At 26.5% G+C, this 20971-nt stretch overlaps 3 protein-coding genes across 3 annotated transcripts; 2 read left to right on the top strand and 1 right to left on the bottom strand.

The window, feature by feature from the left end:
• Positions 1-1937: 1937 nt before the first annotated feature.
• Positions 1938-2707, bottom strand: LOC101504576 (uncharacterized). Its single transcript, XM_004493517.4, has one exon. It carries the CDS (start codon positions 2642-2644, stop codon positions 2072-2074), a length of 573 nt encoding a protein of 190 aa, XP_004493574.1. The 5' UTR covers positions 2645-2707; the 3' UTR covers positions 1938-2071.
• Positions 2708-13891: 11184 nt separating this feature from the next.
• On the top strand, positions 13892-17247 carry LOC101504038 (uncharacterized). Its single transcript, XM_004493515.4, has 6 exons — positions 13892-14557; positions 15169-15385; positions 15467-15583; positions 16489-16543; positions 16637-16706; positions 16851-17247. Exons 1-6 carry the CDS (start codon positions 14063-14065, stop codon positions 17061-17063), a joined length of 1167 nt encoding a protein of 388 aa, XP_004493572.1. The 5' UTR covers positions 13892-14062; the 3' UTR covers positions 17064-17247.
• Positions 17248-20021: 2774 nt separating this feature from the next.
• Positions 20022-20963, top strand: LOC140919845 (uncharacterized). Its single transcript, XM_073366516.1, has one exon. The coding sequence runs from the start codon at positions 20022-20024 to the stop codon at positions 20961-20963; it is 942 nt and encodes a 313-aa protein (XP_073222617.1).
• Positions 20964-20971: the final 8 nt, after the last annotated feature.

Genomic DNA, 20971 nt, shown 5'->3' with positions numbered 1-20971 from the left:
ATTTTAGAAATAGTTATGGTAATTTAATGTTTTAGTGTACCTTCTATCTATTGTGGATGATTTTATTGATTTTATGTTTAAGATTAAAAGTGTTCGCGGTGCGGTTTGAAACGAAAACTCATTCGGTCTAAAGATAAAGTTACATGTTGTTTGGTTTGGTTTGGATGACAAGTTTTTATTTTTTAAATCTGATTTAATTTCAAGCGGTTTAATTTGAATTGATTTTTGGATATATAAATTACATTTGTAAAGAAAAATTATTAATATTACAAAAACACGGTAAAATAGTAGGTTTGATGCAAAGTATAACATAAAAGTTAACTTTAAAGAATAACAATGATCGACTATAAATGAAATACATGAAATAACAATTAAATATATTAAACTAAACTAATAAGTATTTTTAGGAAAAAAATTAAAACCAATATATCATATTAATGAAAAAAGTAATAAGTATTAAAATTTATGATTCCAATTTTTTTATAGATTTGTATGTAAATACCTCTACTTAATATTAACCGACAATATAAAAATATTTTTCACTAATAGTATATATGAAATAACTTTTATAAATAAAAAATGAGAGAGAAAAGGTTAAATGGGGCAGATTGGAGCAGGTGAATTGGCTATAGATTATAGACTAAGTCCACATTTTACACCAGGTAGGAACAAAAATGGTTAACAAATTGGAACAAAGCCTTTTGCAAATTCATGCTCTACAATTGACATGTGCTCTACAACTGAACATATATTATATGCAATCAATAAGAGATACGGTAGGAAGTTAGAAGCTTCATGAGGTAAAATATACGTACTACACAAGAAAACAAAAAATAAAACAACTTTGAAATTTTATTAAAATAAGGGCGATACAAATCGATAAATATGTACAATATTGTAAATTATAGTCTGAATCAGTAAATTTCTAAAACATTGTGAATTATAATTCCAATGTCTATTAAAAAGATGTTATATTTTGTACTTGATAATTCCTCAAATAAAATTACACGATGTCCATATGAAGAGATATGTGGGGTCGTTTAAAAAAGAATAGGGACCTAGCAGCCTACAAAGCAGAGAGTTATTTTGAAGACATGAATTAGGAACTTGATATTTCTTTTTCATTCCTTTTGGCAGTATCCAACACATGAACTAAAAAACAAGAGAGTAGAACCAAAAAAAGTTTAACAATTGGATAAGATGTTATTGTCCACTAATTTAAGACTATAATTTTTCAGTGTCCGGAAGACATGGCGCCGTATAATTTTGTATGGCTTTGAATGCCAAGAACTTCTTAATTAGATATTTTATATATGTACAAATAAACTACTAAATCTTAGGATATCCTTAACACTGACACATACAAATACACACACCAGTTTATTAAGCAAGAGAGTTAATTTTGATCATAACATTTAATCAAAATTATTTGAGGATATAAACTTTAGTTCATATTTTTTCAATCCGATATAATGATATCAGTCATAATTCTAGTTGTAATCATTGTTTATTGCGGTAAAATGTAATCGACATAGTCAAAACTCCAGCTGTGCATCATGAAGAATTTAAAATATGCAATACTATAACTGCAATTTAAAACTATGATATAGATAAATTAAAATTATTATGTTTAATTAATAACTGATTATAGATAATTAATGTATAATGTATGCGAGTGTTGCAAATACCATAATATCGAGTTCCATTCCTTCTCATAAAAAGAACTAGTAAGCATATGGTTTTTGTATAATGAGATTGAAGAATTGTATAATATCTACTAAATATGAAACTGCACTTTTCATCAAAATAAGCTTGCAAATATGAAGAATTGCACAATTCCCCATGCCATCACACCAAGTACACAATTCATCAAACCCCACTAAATCTTTTGAAAAGTGTTAATTTGAATAAGAAAGAAAAAGGCAAATACGACCATATAACTAAAATCCAGCCCAATATTAGTCCAATACACCCTCTAAGCATAAGGTACAAAAGTGATCAAGTAGTGAAGTTAATAAAGAAAACATAGCAAAAAATAAAATAAAATAAAATAAAACTTGCAACTCTTTTTTTACATGCTTCTAGCCAACATTTCTTGAAACCTTCTATCAGATTCTTGTTTTTCCAACTTGAACTTCTCATGACAATTGGCAATGAACATTTCAGCTAACATATCAATATTCTCGTTAATCTCTTTCTCCTTTGTACCCTCTTCAACTTTCTTCTTCTCTTCAAGCCATTGTAGGTACCCTGCAAGATGTGATTCAGGACAATCCTCACCTTTTTGTTCAAACAATCCTTCAGGAACAGGCAAAACATGAGAAGATTTTGAAGAACACCAATTATAATGAAGCCTAAAAGAACCCAAAATGATCTTTTTTCTTATGTTGTTACGTTTTTTGTTGTGAGATGGGTAATAAGTGAAGTTGATGATTGAGTTGTTGTTGTTGTCTTTAAGAATCTCAACAATAAAATCTTTGACTTTTGAAAGTGCACGAATGATTCTACACATGTGTGAAACTAAGAGGGTGTGGATGATTCTCTTGAGTTTCATTGAAGTTAAATTTGAAGATGATGATGTTGATGATTTTGGTGAGAAAATTTGAAGAGGGTATAAGGATTTGAGATTAGATGGAGTGAACATTTTTTGTGTGTTTTAAGGAGCAGATAGAAATAGAATCAGTGTGTGAGAGTGAGTGTAGTTTTTTTGGTTCATGGTAGTTTATATGGTATGACAAATATGTTGAATTACTAATTTGTCCTTTGTCTTTTGGTTTATTTAAAGGAGTACCATACACTTTTTTTGATTAAAAAATAGTCAAAAATACATTGGCATTTGGCATTGTTTCATCTTTATCTTTTTTGTGGATAATATGCTGGGGATAAGACCCGCTTGCTTCTTTTAAATTTTTGCAACGATTACTCAATTTGCTGTTCTTATTATTATGCTGTTAGTAATTAGTCCTCATTAAGCAGCTCGAGAACGGAGATTAAGGCTTAAGAATCGCATGAAATTCAAACCCAAGAGCTATATTACTTCCCCTGTTTCTTATCATCATAAATCATTTTTTAAGGATTTTTTTTTTTGTCTCTTTTATATATACTAGCATGTAGATTAATGTGTTAGTCTCGATATTATTAGATCAACCTTCTTATCTCAAATTTAAATTTGGGAATATAATCTATCATATATTCTAAAACAAAATTAAAAATATTAATGTATATCTAGAACGGTATAATTGAAAGAAAATAAATGTTATACCAAAACCTGACATATTTTTATATATAGATATAGATTTTAAAAAAATCAGTTATTTAATTAAATAAAAAATACAATAATAGATAAAGTAGTTTAGATGAATGATAAAATTAAAAGAATCAAGTCACACAAAAACTTGATATTCTCTTTATGTATAGTATAGACAATTTTATAACTATTTTGCTCAAATACATTTTTCCTTTTTTAATTAAATAAAATTGATTTAATGGTCGTAGAAAAGGAATGAAAGACTAGAGTGATAATAACGTAGTTGGTGTTTTCTTCACGAATATTAAATCCCGTTGAGAAGGTGAGAGATTTTTTAAGCGAATGTTTATCTATATTTCTACGTATAAACAATAAAAATATGAAATTATATATATATATATATTATTTTTAAAAATTTATTTTCATTAATTAACATTTCATCTTTCTCCATCACAATAGTTCATAAGAGTCTTTTATCAATGACTAAAGTAAAATAAATACATATTTTAAAAAATAAAACAGAACAATTCATCACATAATTATTTCTAAAATCAAATGATCACTGCCAGCTTAAAATTATCAATATATAGTATATGAGAAAGATGTAATAATTGATATGGGTATAATGTTTCATTAACTGCAGTTTCATTAATGTTATTTTATTGTTAAGATGAGTTGTTTTTTTCTCTCAGAAGATATATATATATATATATATATATATATATATATATATATATATATATATATTTTAAGAAAGACGACCTTTAAATATATTTGCATTAAATTGGAGAAGAACGTGTGTCGTATTGAATGACATAAGATATTAAGACGGTAGACCACTGAATTTTGAAAAATGAAATTATTAATATGATTCTTTTTATTAAAAGAGAAGATGTTAATTGATTTAAATAATAGAATATATCAATGCAATATAAATTTAAATTATCTAAAAATAAAAAAAAAGATAAATCTTTAAATAAACTTTGCAATAGTAAAACATGACTATAAATATGATAAAACTTAAGTTTTGGAATACCAATGTCACTAGATATATAACGTCGATGATGTCAAATTTATAATAAATCACATTTAAATTATCAATTTTAAACTAAACAAACATTGCATTAAGATAGAAAAAGCAAAAAACATTGCACCAAGATGGAAAAACCTAAAAGCGACGCACTCAGATGATAAAATCACAACAAAAAAAATTCAAAAGAAACTAAATTTGTGTGGAGGTCAATTATTTAGATAAACTAATGGAAAAATAATTTGAAGGAGCAATTCTAAATCAAAAAATGATCTTAAATCACTCCTCTCTATTAAGAGAAAAAGAAGAAGAGAACCTATGTTGTTATTTGGGAGTGACGACGACATAGAATAGTAGGTTGAAGTCACTTTTAATATAATTTTTATTAATTTAAAATATACTAGTATCTTTTATGATTATAACAAATTTGCAAAAAACTATAAATTTGATAAAATCACTGTTAATTAAGAATTATATGAAAAACACTTAAGCAAAATGCATATATGTTTTGTCCATCATAAAAATAGTAGAACATTTTACCCCATGACCCTTATTTATATACCCACCCCGACATTTGGATATTTTTTTTTCCCATATATCCCCTTTTAAAAAAAAAAATATGCCTCACTTTAAAACTAATATGCTAAAATGACTTATTTTTTTGGACCTTTAAAAGATTGCGGGGCTTGAATGCAACTATGTAGAAGATGTATTTTTTCCTCTTTTAGAAGATTGCATCTTGGAGATGCACCATGTGAAGGAAGTAATTTTTCCTTCCTTTAGGAAATCACATCATGAAGGAGGAAAAAAAAACATAATTCCTCTGGTTGCGTCTTTGTCATACAATCTCCTTATGGTCCAAAAAGTAAGACATCTTGACATATTAATTAGAAAGTGAATATTTTGGATATATTTTTTCAAAAGGGGCTATATATGAGAGAAAAAAATCTCCTACGTTTTAATAAATATTCAATTTTACTATTTAAAAAAAAAAACTCAAACTTGATATTTTTCAACACAAATGTGTTTCAAAAACTTTTTTGGAAGACAAATGTATTCAGTAAATTTTAAAAAATGTTTTTCAAAATACAAATTTTGAATTTTCTAAAAACTTATTTCAGTTTTCTAGAACACATTTATATTTTGGAAAATTTAAAAAAAGTTTTCCAAAATACAAATTTCAAAATTTTGAAAATACAATTGGATCATAGGTTTTTTTAAAAGTTTTCTGGAACATAAAAATCTAAAGAAGAAAATTATGAAACACAAAATTTGAATTTTTAAAAATACAATTGTGTTCTCGAACTTTTTAAAAAGTTTTTTGGAGCACATTTATGGAACATAAAGTTCAAATTTTCTAAAGCACATTTTTGTTCCGGAATACTTTATTAACTTTTTTGGAACATTAATCTATTTTAAAAAACTTAAAAAAAGTTTTGTGATACAAAAAAAATTTAAATTTTATAAAATACATTTGTATTATGAAAAACTGTTTTTAAGTTTTTCAAAATCCAAATTATTGTTATTTAAAAAAAATTGTAGAATAGGTAGTTTGCTTAAAATAAGGAGGTATGAGTATAAACGTGGGATACAAGATAATTTTTTAAAAATAATAGTATGAGTCATCATAATTTACTATAAATTACCGTAATTTTATAAAAATTATAATTTAATGTTTTTAAAAATCACAACGACTCACTATGATGGTGACAAACTCATTGATTCACCGTAATACCAAACATATACTTATTTTACTATATTTTTCATTGAGATCGAAGAGATCAAACATAAGTCATATTGGCGTATTTGTTTATTATTATGTTTTTCTAAATGAAAAATGTTTGAATTATTAGGGATATTCATTTGCCCGAGGATCCTTATAGAGAATGTTCCATTTGAGTCTCATCGGTGATAAATTTTTTTCCTCCAAAACAAGGACAAGAGAGAAAGCCTCCCTAAAGATAGGTTGGGCATGGGGCGGAGACCCTCCTCAACTAATTTACTAAAATGTTTTTATACAAATATGTTAATTTGCAATAATACTTTAATATTGTATTTACTTAATGGTTGAATTGGGTCGGCCTAAAACCCAACTTGGTAAAGCTTTAGGTCTCCTAAAAACAAATACATTTTTTTTTACGTAGTTTTAAGATCAAAAAGTTTAGAAAAATTATTTACGTACATCTATGAATTTATTTATTTTATTGTTTAAAATAATATGTCTAAATATATTTTGAAGATTTTATTTATATTTATTCTTAAATATATTTGAGATTTAGAATAAAATATTATTATGATACAGTATAATTTATATTAATGTTTAGTATATATTTAGAATTTATTATTTAATGTAGAGATATGATATATTTTTGTAATACAATTTAGTATATAGAGTTATGAAAAAAAAATTATCGTATAAGATATTTCACATAAAAAGAAGATAATTTTTTTCTATAAAATATATCAAATATAATCATGTTTCCACAAACAACAAAACTTATCATCATTTACACCTTGAGATATATAGAAATAGATAGAGTAATTCGATATATGTGATAATGTGACATGAAGAACGTATAAGATATTTCACATAAAAAGAAGATAATTTTTTTCTATAAAAAATATCAAATATAATCATGTTTCCACAAACAACAAAACTTATCATCATTTACACCTTGAGATATATAGAAATAGATAGAGTAATTCGATATATGTGATAATGTGACATGAAGAAAAACATAAAGACGAAAAGATGTGTCAAATGGTAATTTGTAAGAAAATAAATGGGGTAGAAATATAATCCTTAAATTACATTGTTAATGAATTAGTCAGCTGCAATATTTACATATACGTAATGCTTGCTTTTTTCTTTCAACTAAGGCTAATAACTTTATTTTTTCAAGCAATAATGAAGTAGACAACTATTTAATACATAAACATATATATCCAGCATGCTTTAGTTAAGACTTAAAAGGCCTCCGTTTCCATCGATCATGCAACTAAGCTATTAGATCTTTTGATATCATCGTTTAAACATATATATTGATGAAGTTGCTAAAGTGGTTATAATAATTGGAGGCCTCAACATTTTGGAGCTCACGGTTGATTTGTTCATATGCTTATGTTGGATAATAAAAACAAAACCCAACACGTTCAATATAATCAAGTTGTGATATCATTTTCTGTTTTTGCACATTCTGTTTTTACAAGAGTGATCGTGCAATTTGCGTCAGCATATAATGCAATTTGTGTGCTCGCGCATAAGTCGCAATTGGGCGTGTATATCAACATTTATATGTACGTTGTATATTAAACATTAATAATATTGATATATTTGTTTATTTATTTTAGGTTTTAATTATTATATAAATTATTTTCATAATTAAAAATCATAACAAATTTAAAAGTATAAAATTTAAAATTTTGATAGTGTTTAATCTATAATATAATCACATTGATTTATTAAAGTCATGTTATTTAATTATTAATCAATTAATTAAATAGTATCGAAACATATTCATTTGCAAATATACCGTACAAATCCCCTACTAACAATCGTACAAATCAATAAAATTATTAATAATTGTAGGAGTAATTATGAAAAAACGACAAATATTTTTTATAATATTTTTATAAGCAAAAACAATTTTGACAAATTTAATAATACAACTACTTTTTTTAATGCATATTAAGTTAAAATGAGATGTGATCCTCTTTTTTAATTTGAATGTCTATTTGATGATGGTACACGGTGATATCGAAAATTATAATGATGTAGAATTTAAATTTAGTTTTAAATTAAATAATATCAGTTTAATAATTTTAATGAATAAATAATTTTAATTTTTTTCTTCATATTTTGCATTAAAATATTATTAAATAAAAAAATCAGATTTTATTAAAATGACTTTTTTTTTGTTTAAAAATTTTCTAAAAATAAAAAAAAATCAATCTTTAAAAATTACATGTATTGTTTTAAAATTTAAAAAAAAATATGCAAAGTCACAAAAATTCTGATACATAAGAAAATTTCTTATATACAAAAAATAAGAATCTATATTTAAAAAAAAGAAAAGAAATGATTTTTTTTTATTTCTTTTCAAATTTTTTGAAAAACTTATTTTATTTTATTTTATTTTCATACATTTTTAAAAACAAAAAATGTAATTTTAAAAAAAAAGATATTTTAATTTTCAGATATTTTTAAGTAAAATAATATTCACCGTATTACTTAATTTAATATTAAATTCTACATCACCGAATTAAAATTAAAATTTAGAAAAAGATCAAATATCAAAAAGTTGAAAACTGAAAGAACTAAAATTATAAATAAAAAATAAAAAAATAGAGACAAAAATTTCAGATTTAAGTAAAATAAAGATTAAAACTACATTTTAACTTACATGTTAATTTTGTGTATTTATAATAAGGTAGAGAGAGAGTGCATATAATAATTCTGCATCTAAGAGTGAAAAGTGGACTGATTTACACTACCAGAAATGTGATTCCACTCATTTTTAGCATATGTGAGCAAAACGTACAACCTTCTATTAACTTTATTCTATTATATGTTAGAAAATTTTAACAGGTATCTTTCAAATTATACTCCTATCTCCACAAATGTAATAAAGTGAGTTTTTTATATTTATATAAATATTAAAAAAATTATCTCTATTCACAATATCATTTCAATTTTTTGATATATAAATGAGCCTTAAATTTGTGTTTTTCGTAATTTTTTTTTAAGTTTTTCGATACATAAATTTTACTTTAATTTTTTTTAAAAAAATTTTTAATATAAAATTTTATTTTGAAACCCTAAATTTCTGAAAATTGAAAAATACTTTTTTTTAAAAAAAAAAAATAATGGTTATTTTCGTTACACGACTTGTCTCTAATAAGTTAAAATCTACAAATTTTTCAAAAATTTAAAATAATTTTTTTAAAAAAATCGTCCGGAAAACTTAAAACTTGAAAGGAGAGATTGCATATAATAATTACATTAAGGTGGATGCTCTAGACGCCCTTCAATTTCTCGCTAAATTACCATAATTCATCATCTAAGAGTGAAAAGTGGAATGATTTAACACTATCAAAAATAAAAATGTGATTCCACTAATTTTTAACATCTGTGAGCAAAACGTAAGGATGGATGAACACCTTCAATTAACTTTATTTATACTTCGGCCCAAATCCATAAATCTCCCATTCACTGCCTAGAGTTTTGTACCGTGCACCCCCCACCTTTTCCTCTCACCCCTCCATTTCAATGGAAAAGACTATATTACCCTTTTTTATAATTGGATAAAACAATATAATAAAAATTTATCACTCCATTCCACACACCCCCCTTCGAAAGTTACGAAGTATACCATATAAATCGACAATTTTAAACATTCGAAATATTAAAAAGTAAGATTTATTGACATTTTCGAAACTTTGGTTAAACATGAAAGTTTCGACACTTTAATTTTCAGAGGATTTCGAAAATTTGGATAAATTTGAAATATTCGAAACACAATTTTCCAGAATTCATACAAAATTTCGAGAGTTTTGATGAATTCTAAATCTTCGAAACAGGTTTTTTTCCAGAATTCATAAAAACCTTCGAAACTTTTGTTGAATTTGAAATATTCGAAACACAATATTCGAACATTTGCAAATATTCGAAATGCAACAATTTCGAAAGTTTCATATTTTCGAAACAAGTCAGTTTCGAAAGTTTTGATTGATGGGAAAGGTTCGAAATGTAAATTTTTTTATTAGTAATAAATTAATAGTAATAAATAATAATAAATTTATAGTGATAAATTAATAGTAACAAATAATAATTCATTTATAGTAATACATTTATAGTAATACATTTATAGTAATAAATTAATGGTAATAAATTTGATATCTAATTTTGGAAGTTAAGTAATTTAAAAAAAAAATTAAAAGTTTCGAAAGTTTCGAAAACTTCTGAAATTTTCGGAAAGGAATTACTTCGAAGGTTTGAAATTTTCGAAGTATATGTGCTTCGGAAGTTTCAAATTCATCCAAACTTTCGAAACTTTCTGGAAAAATACACTTCGAAAATTTCATATTCATCCAAAATTTCGAATATTTCATTTCGAAAGTTTGGTATTTTTTCAAAGTTTTGAAATTAGTAATTTTTTCTGCATAATTACATTTCGAAAGTTTCCAATTTCACAAAATTTTTGAATAAATCAAAATACTTATTTGGTATTATTTCGAAAGTTTGAAATTTTCGAAAGTTAAGAAATTTTTTATAATTTTCGAAAGTGGGGGGTGGGAAACTGGAATGGTAAATTTTTCCATAATTTTATATAAATTAAACAAAGGCAAAATTGTCTTTAAAAAAATTTGAGAGGGTGGGAGGTAAAATGGTGGGGTGCACGGTACAAAACCCCACTACCTGTCACGCGGTAAGCCCGTAGAAGGCAATGTGGTAGGCCTGATTTCTCTAAGCATTGGATCGAAAAATAAATGAATCTCATCTTCAAACTTCATTTTATATTTGTTAAAAAGTCTTTTTTCTTTCTTAAATCCTAACTAAAATATATTATTAGTTAGACGTCTTATTATCTCTTTTAAAATTAATTTTTTTTTTATTTGTAAAACTTAGTTCAACTAACAAATACCGATATTGTTAGATTGAATATTATATTTTAAATACAAATTTAAGACATCACAGTTTTTTACTCTACCAACAAAATAAAATAGAGAATTTTTTTTTCATTTCTTTGACTTAAAAAAAAAACACACTATACTTTCAAAAAAAAAATCTAATTCATACAAAAACTGTGATTGTTTCTAGAAGTAAATTCACATAAGGTATAAAAACTATTTATCTTTATAAATTCATATTATTTTTATGAATCAAATAGGTATTTGTTAATTTTATATTTAAAAAAATATTATTTTATAAGAAAAAGACATCATTTTGTTGTTTATAAGCATTAAACCAATTTTTTATATTTATCATAAAAATATTCAATATTTACTATTATGAATAATAAAAAAAAGTATTTTACTTATATTTTTTTTATAAATAATAATTAATTATTATAATTATATAAATGATAAAAAAATAATATATTTTAAATAAAATTCATTTAATTATTAATTTAAAGATCCGGTGCATATTAGATTCACCTGCATATAATTTTTTTTTTCATAGTGTACTTCTCAATTGCATATTAGAGCATTTTGCTCCACTACCACTTTTTAAACTGATTTTCCACCAAGCTTGGACTCGATGCCCCCTGATTCATAGTTTAGCAGTTGTTTACTCCATGCTATGTTGGATCCTCTCATTCGGGATATAATTCTTATCTAGCAAAACACTCTTTAATATATACTACATTATTATTCTATAATAAAATATAGATGAAAAGAATAATTAAAAAATTGACGACTTAATTTTTAATCAAATACATAAACTTTTTAACTACTTATATTTCAATTCAAATAAAATATTTTATAATATATTATGTTTGATTGGTTAAAATATACATGCGTCTCATTAAACTTATATAGAATACACATATTTTAATAAGATGTCTCACTAATATAGGATACACATGTTTTAATAAGATGTACATACTTTTAACTTTTTATATTATTATAAAAATTTCGATAAAAGAATATAAGTCATATATCCACTTGTATGCAATATGAATACAATTATTTGAAATATGTCGTGATTTTGTCGGATAAACTCATATAATCTTTATTTTATATGTGTGTAAATTTATTTATGGTGTTTATAATTTTATTTACAAAATAAAAGAAAAACCGATAATTTCTTTTGAGAAATAGATATATAATTTTTTTATTTAAATGAAATAATAAAAAAAATCCATACACAATCTAAGTATTATAGTTACGGTCCTATTGAATATGGATGTATGATATCTAACTTGAACTAACATCGCACGATCATTTCTTTATATGGAATTGTGGGTTTTTTTGTTTCAATACCCTTTTTTTAAAAATAAAACACTAAAATACCCTCATTTGAAAAAAATATACCAAAATGCCCCATTTTTTTTTTCTTTATTTATAAGTCGCCATTTGGAATGGCGACTTCCTTAAGGAAGCCCGAGTTTCAAATGGCGACTTCCTACTTGATTTTTAAAAAAATGAGCATTTTGGTATATATTTTTCAAATTGAGGTATTTTGGTGTTTTTTTTTCAAAAAGAGGGTATTAAAAAAAAAGACCCGGAATTATGAGAATTCTGTAGTTAAAGTTGCATTTTGCTTTTAAAATAAAAAATTGTATGCAAATTTCTAGTAATTTCTGACGCCCCATATTGACGGTCAGTGCCGAGCAATGGAAGAGGAATTTTTAATCTATAATGTATTTTGCTTTTTTGAGAAAGATTCGATTGTCTCTATATAATTGTATTATGTGGGCGGTTAAAGTAAGCCTTTTATGAGAATAAATAAATAATACATATCTAATGTTTGTGGTTTTAGTGCAGTTGTATTATCATCAACAATTTTTTTTAAGTTTCATTAACTAAATGTAAACGTATTTGGTTGAAATTCATTATTTTGAGTCTAAATCAATAATGTTAGATCCTAAATTTGATCTTATAAAGTAATATAATTCAATTAATTACTAATATTTGTTTATTAACAATGTTACCCAATTTAAAATAATAAAAAAATTTAAAATTATTAATAAAAAATTGAATTTAGTAAAAGAAACTAAACAATCGACACCACAAACGTAGTAATGAATTTGTCATTTGAGTTTAAATTTATATTTAGTACTCCAACTTGTTTTGAATAGTGTAAACTTATAAAAAAAAATTAAAATTATAAATCTCTAACAATTTCAATGGAGAAATTAACATAACCTATATTTAGTAAGTAACAGTCTGGAAATTCTTTTTAACCTCTCTTGATTGTGACCCAGCCTTAATTGCTGTAAAATACAAAAACCATAGCTTTTAGTTGTGCTCTCTAGGACTTCTTTTAACCTATTTAATTGGTGTCACTTTCAAGTCTAGTTGTTATAGGCTAGCTTCCCTTTGAAATAAATTATTTTGTTTTCATTTACAATTTTCAATTTTTTTTATGTTTTTTTTTAAATAAGAAAAATAAAGAGAAAATAGGATGATGTTCATGTTTTTATAGTTTAAATAAAAATAAGAAGTAAAATAAAAAATATATTCTAAAACAAAATGGATCTAAAGTTTTCCTTTCTTTCTCTCCATATTCCTTTTCACTTGGTTCAAATTCACATAATGACAACAATAGACAAAACTTTTTGTTTGTTTCTATGTACCTGTACTTTGTTAATGTCAATTTCATTATTGTACCTTGCATGTTACCATTTAGACAATTAAATTCAATTCTTATTCCTTAAGCCCTATGAGATTATGAGAGATAATTTTTATAATAACATTATTATTATTCGAGTAATATGAGATTCAGACACGTTAAATAAGTAATCACATTATTCAATTTTAGACTCTTGTATATAGCAAAAATTTAATTAAGAGGATAAAATTGACCTTGATCTTGTGTGTCAATATTTCTCGACATAGATTAATTAAACCATGATGGATACTTTGTAACTATAATTTTATTATAAAAGAAATAGCATTATTATTATCACCATTCCAATCATCTTTCCTCTTCTTCCATTTGGTGCTCCTAAACAAGCATGAACTTCCAAAGAGTTCTCTATGCTACCTTATAAATTATTTTCCAAACATCTATTAGTACAATTCATCATCTTTGTCCATAATTGTGTGAATATTTTGATATGAGTCAGGTTTGGAATCTAGGAACATGTAGTCAACAACAAAAACTATCCATAGTTGGAGAAGAAGAATCAAAGTCATCCAACACAAGCACTATTATGAGCCGTTTTGAGTCACCAACTTCAGCTTTTTATGCAACAGAAAACTATATGGGATTTGCAGAATTTGATAATCAATCTTTGAGTTCTCAATTATATAAGATTAATGATTTCGATTTCCCTTTGTATCAATCACTAAGAGAAAACAATCATTTCTTGGATTCATCAAACCAACATGATCCCAACTTTGAATTGTCAAACACTTTGCAAGCATTGGTGAAGTCTCAATTAAATGGTAATCAATGCCTTAGATTCCAAGAAAAATCCAATAAATTTTCATGTGAGAATTTTCCTGGGAGCAAGTTCATTCCAATTGAACAACAAAAGTTGTTCCTTGGTGGTCTTGCCTCAGTTGGCAGTAGCTCATCATTTTGTAACAAAGGAAATCAAAGCTATATGGTAAGTGGTTTTGTAAAAATGAATCTTCTCCGGTCTCATCTACCTCTCCAGCAGCACAACGACCGAGAGTGCTGCCAGAGTGATGGAGGGACCGGAGAGAATTGCGACTTGTGTCACATAGATAGATTATGTTTGGCAATTGCTTTTGCAAAATAAATCTTGTGTATCACTTCGACCTTTTCATCTGCTCTTGACCGTTGAATTAATCTAACCATCGAGGTGCTGCTGGTGGTGATGGAGGGACCAGAATGGATCATGATCTATGTCATATATATAGATTCAATTTTGCAAAATGAATCTTTTGAGGCCTCTTCTACCTCTCCAGCAGTATTCGATCGTGATTTAATTTAACGATCAAGATGCTGTTGAAGGTCATGGAGGGACCGGAGAGGATCAAGACATATGCCATATATAAAGATTGTATTCTGCAAAATGAATCTTCTACGGTCCCTTTGACCTCTCCAACAGCACTTGATCGTTGAACTAATCCAATGATTGAAGTTTGCTGGAGGTGATGGAGGGACCAGAGAATATCAATATCTCTGTCATATATATAGATTACGTCTTGTCTCCATGATTAATCATTGTCTTATTATTTCATCTGTTTGTAGGATGCTTGTGGATCTTATGATTTATCTGTTGAGCAATTGAACTTCTCTTCTCATCATGAGAAATTGTCTCAAACAATTTCATCAGAAAGTTTATCAACTTCTCTTGGAAACCCTTCTTCTAATGAGAACGTAGTCTCAAGTAAAACAAGAATTAGATGGACAAAGGATCTTCATGAGAAGTTTGTTAAGTGTGTGAATCTCCTTGGGGGTGCAGAAAGTAAGTAGCTTTCAAAATTTGTCAACTAGGAAAAAAAATTGTTTAACATCTGATAATCCTCTGTTGGCTACTTGATTATAGAGGCAACACCCAAAGCTGTATTAAAGATGATGGACTCTGATGGTTTGACCATATACCATGTAAAAAGTCATTTGCAAAAATATAGAATTGCAAAGTTCATGCCAGAGTCAACTCAAGGTAATTTTTCTTTTTTTTTTTTTGTTAGCATAATTGTAGTGTAGCATAATTGACCATAATTATTTTTCTTTTTCATTTGAGTATATATATATTTTTAATGTATGAACTTACTTGTATTCATGTCATAAATAATAAGCATGTTTTTCTGTTAGTGTTTGTTTATGGATAGGATATAGGTTTCTCTTTTTCCCTCTGCTTTTTCATTCATTAACTGATGAGACTTAAATGGACTAATACAAATTGTTCATAGCTAGTAATATATGTGGTTAAATAGGCTTCAAATATAGAAATTTTGGAGTGCAAAATTGGCTCATTTGTATCCACAAGTTGAAATTTAAGTATGAATATTTAGTCTCATGTTAATGAAGGATGAGTCGAATGAAAAATATATAAGAGATGTGATCTATATATTTAAAATCTTGAAGTTGAAAGGAGACGTGGTTTAAGTGTTCTATTCTCTTATTGGTTTGAAATCATTAGTTTGTTGTTGCTTTCAGTACACTCCCAGTCTCCAATAAGTGGTATCAAAGTCTGGTTCGATTTGTTGGGAGTAACGTGAGTGAATACTAGTATAATATATTTTGTCTACTAATGTAGTAGGTGACTCGTATTTGTGAAAGATTATTGAAATTCAAGTGTGAGTGATAAATTTACTACTATCCTAATAGAACTTCAAAGCATCACTAATGTGTAGAAGTTTGAACTACTCAATAACAAATATATCCCTCAGTTGTATTCTATAGCACAATGTTTGTTACAGATCTACAGTTAAATTATGTCTTTATGGTTTGATTGACTAGTAGTTTAACTTCAATTATTCATAATTATTGTCCCAAATATTGTTATTTTCTTTCATATTATTAGATTAACTCCCTATACTAAACCAAAAAAGTGTCCCATTTCAGGAAAATCTGACAAAAGAGTCCGTACAGAAGATATGGATCATATTGGTGTTAAAACGTAATGTTATTTTTTTTACCTAAACTACTATTATATTTTTATAATCGTAGTAGTTCCACTATGTTGCTAGGTTAATTTCATATTGATTTGCAGTGGCTTTCAAATAAAGGAGGCCCTTCAATTGCAATTAGATGCACAAAGGCGTCTTCATGAACAACTAGAGGTACATTATATCATTTTATCTTGCAAATTTGTATATTATTGAGGAAATTGTAAGTTAACATTAATGGATGATTTATTATAGTTAGATTCTAATAACAACTTTTCCAAACTTCATATTATTATTTAACTTACTTTCTTGATCCAGATTCAAAGAACATTACAATTGCGAATTGAGGAACAAGGCAGAGAGCTGAAAAAAATGTTTGAGCAGCAGCAGAAGACATGTAATAACCTCTTCAAAACTCCAAATAAAGTTAATGATGATACAAAAATTAATCACTTAGAAGATGTTGAGGTTTCTATTTGTGAAGGGGCTGAAAATTCTTTATTCACTTCCAAAACCTCTCTGAACACATAATTTGGTAGCTGTTTATAGAATCTACAAATTAAATAAAACAACAGTTTCTTTAAAGGTTGCTTCTTGTAACCTACACACAAATCACACCATGCAATTTTGTTAAGTGAAGTTTTTCTTTATTTTGAATGTTATGTGAAGAGAAGTACTGTTGATCCTTCAAATACAAACTCAATGAATTAGTACATATTCTAGTGTTGTTGCATATATATATATATATAGAAACAACAAGCATTATAAAGTTGTGCTATAGTAAACTACACCAGCTAGCATTACCGAGGGAATATATTAAAATTAATTTAAAAGTTAATGATCAAAGTTAATGATTCTTGTGACTATCTGTCCGTTTTTTAAAATTAATTTTTTTTCATCCTCTCCACTAAATATAATATAAAGATGATTCTTTGATTAATTTTTAATAAATTGACAATTTATCATTTATGTTTTCTTCGAAAATATGCTCTAATAGCACCGCTTAATACTATATAAAAAATCACAACATCATTCTTCATCATATTAATGTGGTGCTATTAATTTTGTTTGTTGATACAATATTCTTAACGTAAAAAAAGTAACGATTGTTGTTATTTGTATAATCTTCACTTATCAAAATCAAAAGACTATTAAATTTATGGTTAATTTTGGCAAATCAGATATCACCTAATTGATTTGAGTTTAAAGTTGTAAACATAATATATATCCGAACAAATATAAAAATTGTGAAATCTTAATCTAAATAAAAAAAAAATATGGTTGAATTATAGGTAGGAGATCTTATCATGGTATTTAGTTTTTTTTATTAATAAAATATTTATTTTATGTAAAAAATAAAAAATAAAACATAGATGATATTATTATTAATAAAGTTTATTTTAACTTCTTATTTTGAAAACTCCTTCTATTAAATTTTGAGTAAATTATTATTTTAAGTTTTTAAATTATAAGTGTCAGTCAATTATATGACTTTGAATTTACGAAATATCAAGTTGTTTTTTCAAATTGTTTAAACTCATTCAAAAAGTTCAATCTATCGACTATTATATGAAGTTTTTTTGCCTATAAATTAAAAAATTCAAAAATTAATCTGAGTGACATTAAACAATTTAAAAGAACAATTTAATATTTTGTAAATTAATTTAAAATCTAAAATTGCAAGAGTCACTTACAATTTTAAGATCCAAAATGATAATTTACCCATTTAATTTTCTTTATCATTAAAGAACTTTGTTAAAATTATGTTTGACTTGTGTTATCCTTAATTAAAAGGCCAAGAGAAGTGGAAAACAAATGAGCCAAACGTGTTCCGCAGTATTCCCCTCTTTAATGGTTTATTGGACTATTTTTTTTATAGAAACAATAAGTTTTTCTTTTATGTTAAAGTAAAAATAATGCAATCAGATTTAATAATTAAAAAAATAAAAAGATACAGAGACGATGTACATAAGAATTGTATAAGGTAATAAAAAATAATCAAATCAAAATTTTGATTATAACCACTAAACTAATATTTTATCGATGGATATTATTTTTCTCATAGACTAATTAGTCATTGTGTTAAAGGATCTAGTAATAGATCTATTAGATTATACTTCTAACTTCTATGACTCAATTAATTAAAAATATACTTTTATTTATTAGATTTAAATATAAACAAATATTAATTAATTTATATTTAATGTTATCATTTCAAAAATATTTTTAAATTAATTTTTTTAATGTTGTGAGAAGATAATGTGAAAGTAAGTAATTTTACATATAATTAAATATAGAGTACATAGTGTGCTACAACATATATATCTTTAAGCAATAATATATACATATAATTGAATTTTTTTGTTCACACAGGCAATCACTTATATTTAATTACATAATTTTATGCGTATATTTTATACTATTAGAGTATGCATTCCCTAGTTCTATTTTATTTTATTTTCTTTTCATTGGTCGAGGCCACAATGAAACTCGTTGAATAGACCGGAATCTTTGTGTTTGTTTGAATTCTATCATGCCTTAAGACCGTCCTTACTTGGCCTTTCTTTTTAGGAGCTATATAGAATAGACAAACATGTATTAGCGATCTACACGCTTTTTACATCCCATTGGGTGTAACCGTTATCTAAGACAGCGAATAGAACATAGATAAATAGCCAAATAATAAATTACAATTCTATAGTTTGTTTTGTTTGGGCTGTATTAGTTTGACAAGATTCTTCCTCTCAACCTCCCTCTACGTTCTGCATCACTTGTTATGTTGACCTATCCAATACACTCAAGTTTAGAAGGTAAATGGCTGGATCAAAATTGGTGTGTTTGTCCTTAGAAGGGATAGTGCTGTACTCTCATTTGTTTTAATAGGAGTTTAAGGACGTTAATTTATATAAGCTTTACGATTATGTCCGTTATTTGTATTTTGTACACTATCTTTCTAGCCCATAGCTAGATGTTGAAATTTTTTAATATAGATTACGGTATATCATCTATTAGTTTTAAAAAATATTTAAAATTTTAACAATTACATAAGTCGTCTCTTAGACGTAGATATTATTGGATGACTTTATTTTTATGATTGAGATATTGACTTAAATAATATCAGTTTGATAAAAAAAAATAATAAAAAACAAATATATATTTTATATTGAATCAACATCAATTCGATCACCGTTGTATTTATTGAAAGTGAAATATAATTCAAATGTTGTTTTGGGCCAAATTAATTGGTTCCACATTGTACCCCATATAAATACCTTTGTGTGTATAGTTTTAAAAACTAATGTCATTTTGATACCATAGTGAAAAACAGAAAATTACTCTCTTCTATATTCTCTCTCTTTTCTCCATCATCTTCTCAAACACCACAATTTTCAATTATCGATTTTTCACCATTGATTCACCCTCCACTCTTGATTGTGTTCCAACATTTGGCATCAAGAGCCTAGTTCAGATCCAATTCCCGCTGCAAACATGTCCGTTTCCAATGACACAATCCCTACCAACCTTCTGATTCTTGATTCGAAGAATTATGACAAATGGCACAAACAAATGAAAGTTTTGTTTGGATATCAAGATGTTCTTGATATGATTACCGACGGCATTACTCCTCTTGGTAAAGAGGCTACAACAGCTCAACAAGCGAAATTCAAGGAAGATAAGAAGAAAGACTACAAGGCCCTTTTCTTGATTCATTTTTGCGTCGATAGTGACAACTTCAAAAAAGTTGGCGATTGCGACTCGACGAAGACATCTTGGGGTATTCTTGAGAAAGCTTATGCTTGTGCGGATAAGGAGAAGGTGGTGAGGTTACAAACTCATAAGCGGCAGTTTGAGTTACTTCAAATGGAAGACAAGGAAACGGTTAACGATTACGTGACGCGTGTGACACGCTTGGGGAATCAAATGAAGTCGTGTGGTGAAGCCGTTTCCGAACAGAATTTTCTGTCAAAGGTATTGCGTTCTTTAACACCAAGATTCGATAATATTGTGGTGGCGCTTGAGGAATCGAAGGATCTCAAGACGATGACAAAAGATGAACTTCAAAGTTCATTGGAAGCTCATGAACAAAGAATGGACGAAAGAGGAAACGATAAAGCCAAAGTGGAAGTTGCTTTGCAAGCCCGTTTAAACGAGAAGAATAAGAAATCGAAAGGGAAATGGCCTTCTAGAGAAAAGAAAAATTTCCAGAATTTTGATGGAAAAGAGTCACAAAATTCAAGGAAATGTGAGGGCAGTTCCAAAGGTGGTGGTCAAGACAACTACAAGTCGATCAACAAAAGTACCAAGAAGTGTTACAATTGTCAAAAGCTTGGGCATTTCGCAAGAGAATGTAGAGCGAAACCAAGGGAGAATTATGCGGATGAGGCTAAGGTTGCTAGGCAAGACGTGGATTATGATAACACGGTTCTTTAATGATCACG

The sequence above is a fragment of the Cicer arietinum genome, chromosome 3 (assembly GCF_000331145.2).
Source record: "Cicer arietinum cultivar CDC Frontier isolate Library 1 chromosome 3, Cicar.CDCFrontier_v2.0, whole genome shotgun sequence".
NCBI lineage: Eukaryota > Viridiplantae > Streptophyta > Magnoliopsida > Fabales > Fabaceae > Cicer > Cicer arietinum.
Note: the sequence above shows the minus strand (reverse complement) of the source record. Positions and strands in the feature narration are given on the sequence as shown.

What these genes read in the sequence shown, in the direction of transcription:
- LOC101504576 (XM_004493517.4), bottom strand. Translation starts at nt 2,644, where the DNA reads ATGTTCACTCCATCTAATCTCAAATCCTTATACCCTCTTCAAATTTTC.
- LOC140919845 (XM_073366516.1), top strand. Translation starts at nt 20,022, where the DNA reads ATGTCCGTTTCCAATGACACAATCCCTACCAACCTTCTGATTCTTGAT.
- LOC101504038 (XM_004493515.4), top strand. Translation starts at nt 14,063, where the DNA reads ATGAGTCAGGTTTGGAATCTAGGAACATGTAGTCAACAACAAAAACTA. An exon ending in AAGGAAATCAAAGCTATATG is followed by an intron (nt 14,558 to 15,168) that starts GTAAGTGGTTTT and finishes ATCTGTTTGTAG; the next exon opens with GATGCTTGTGGATCTTATGA. An exon ending in CATGCCAGAGTCAACTCAAG is followed by an intron (nt 15,584 to 16,488) that starts GTAATTTTTCTT and finishes GTCCCATTTCAG; the next exon opens with GAAAATCTGACAAAAGAGTC.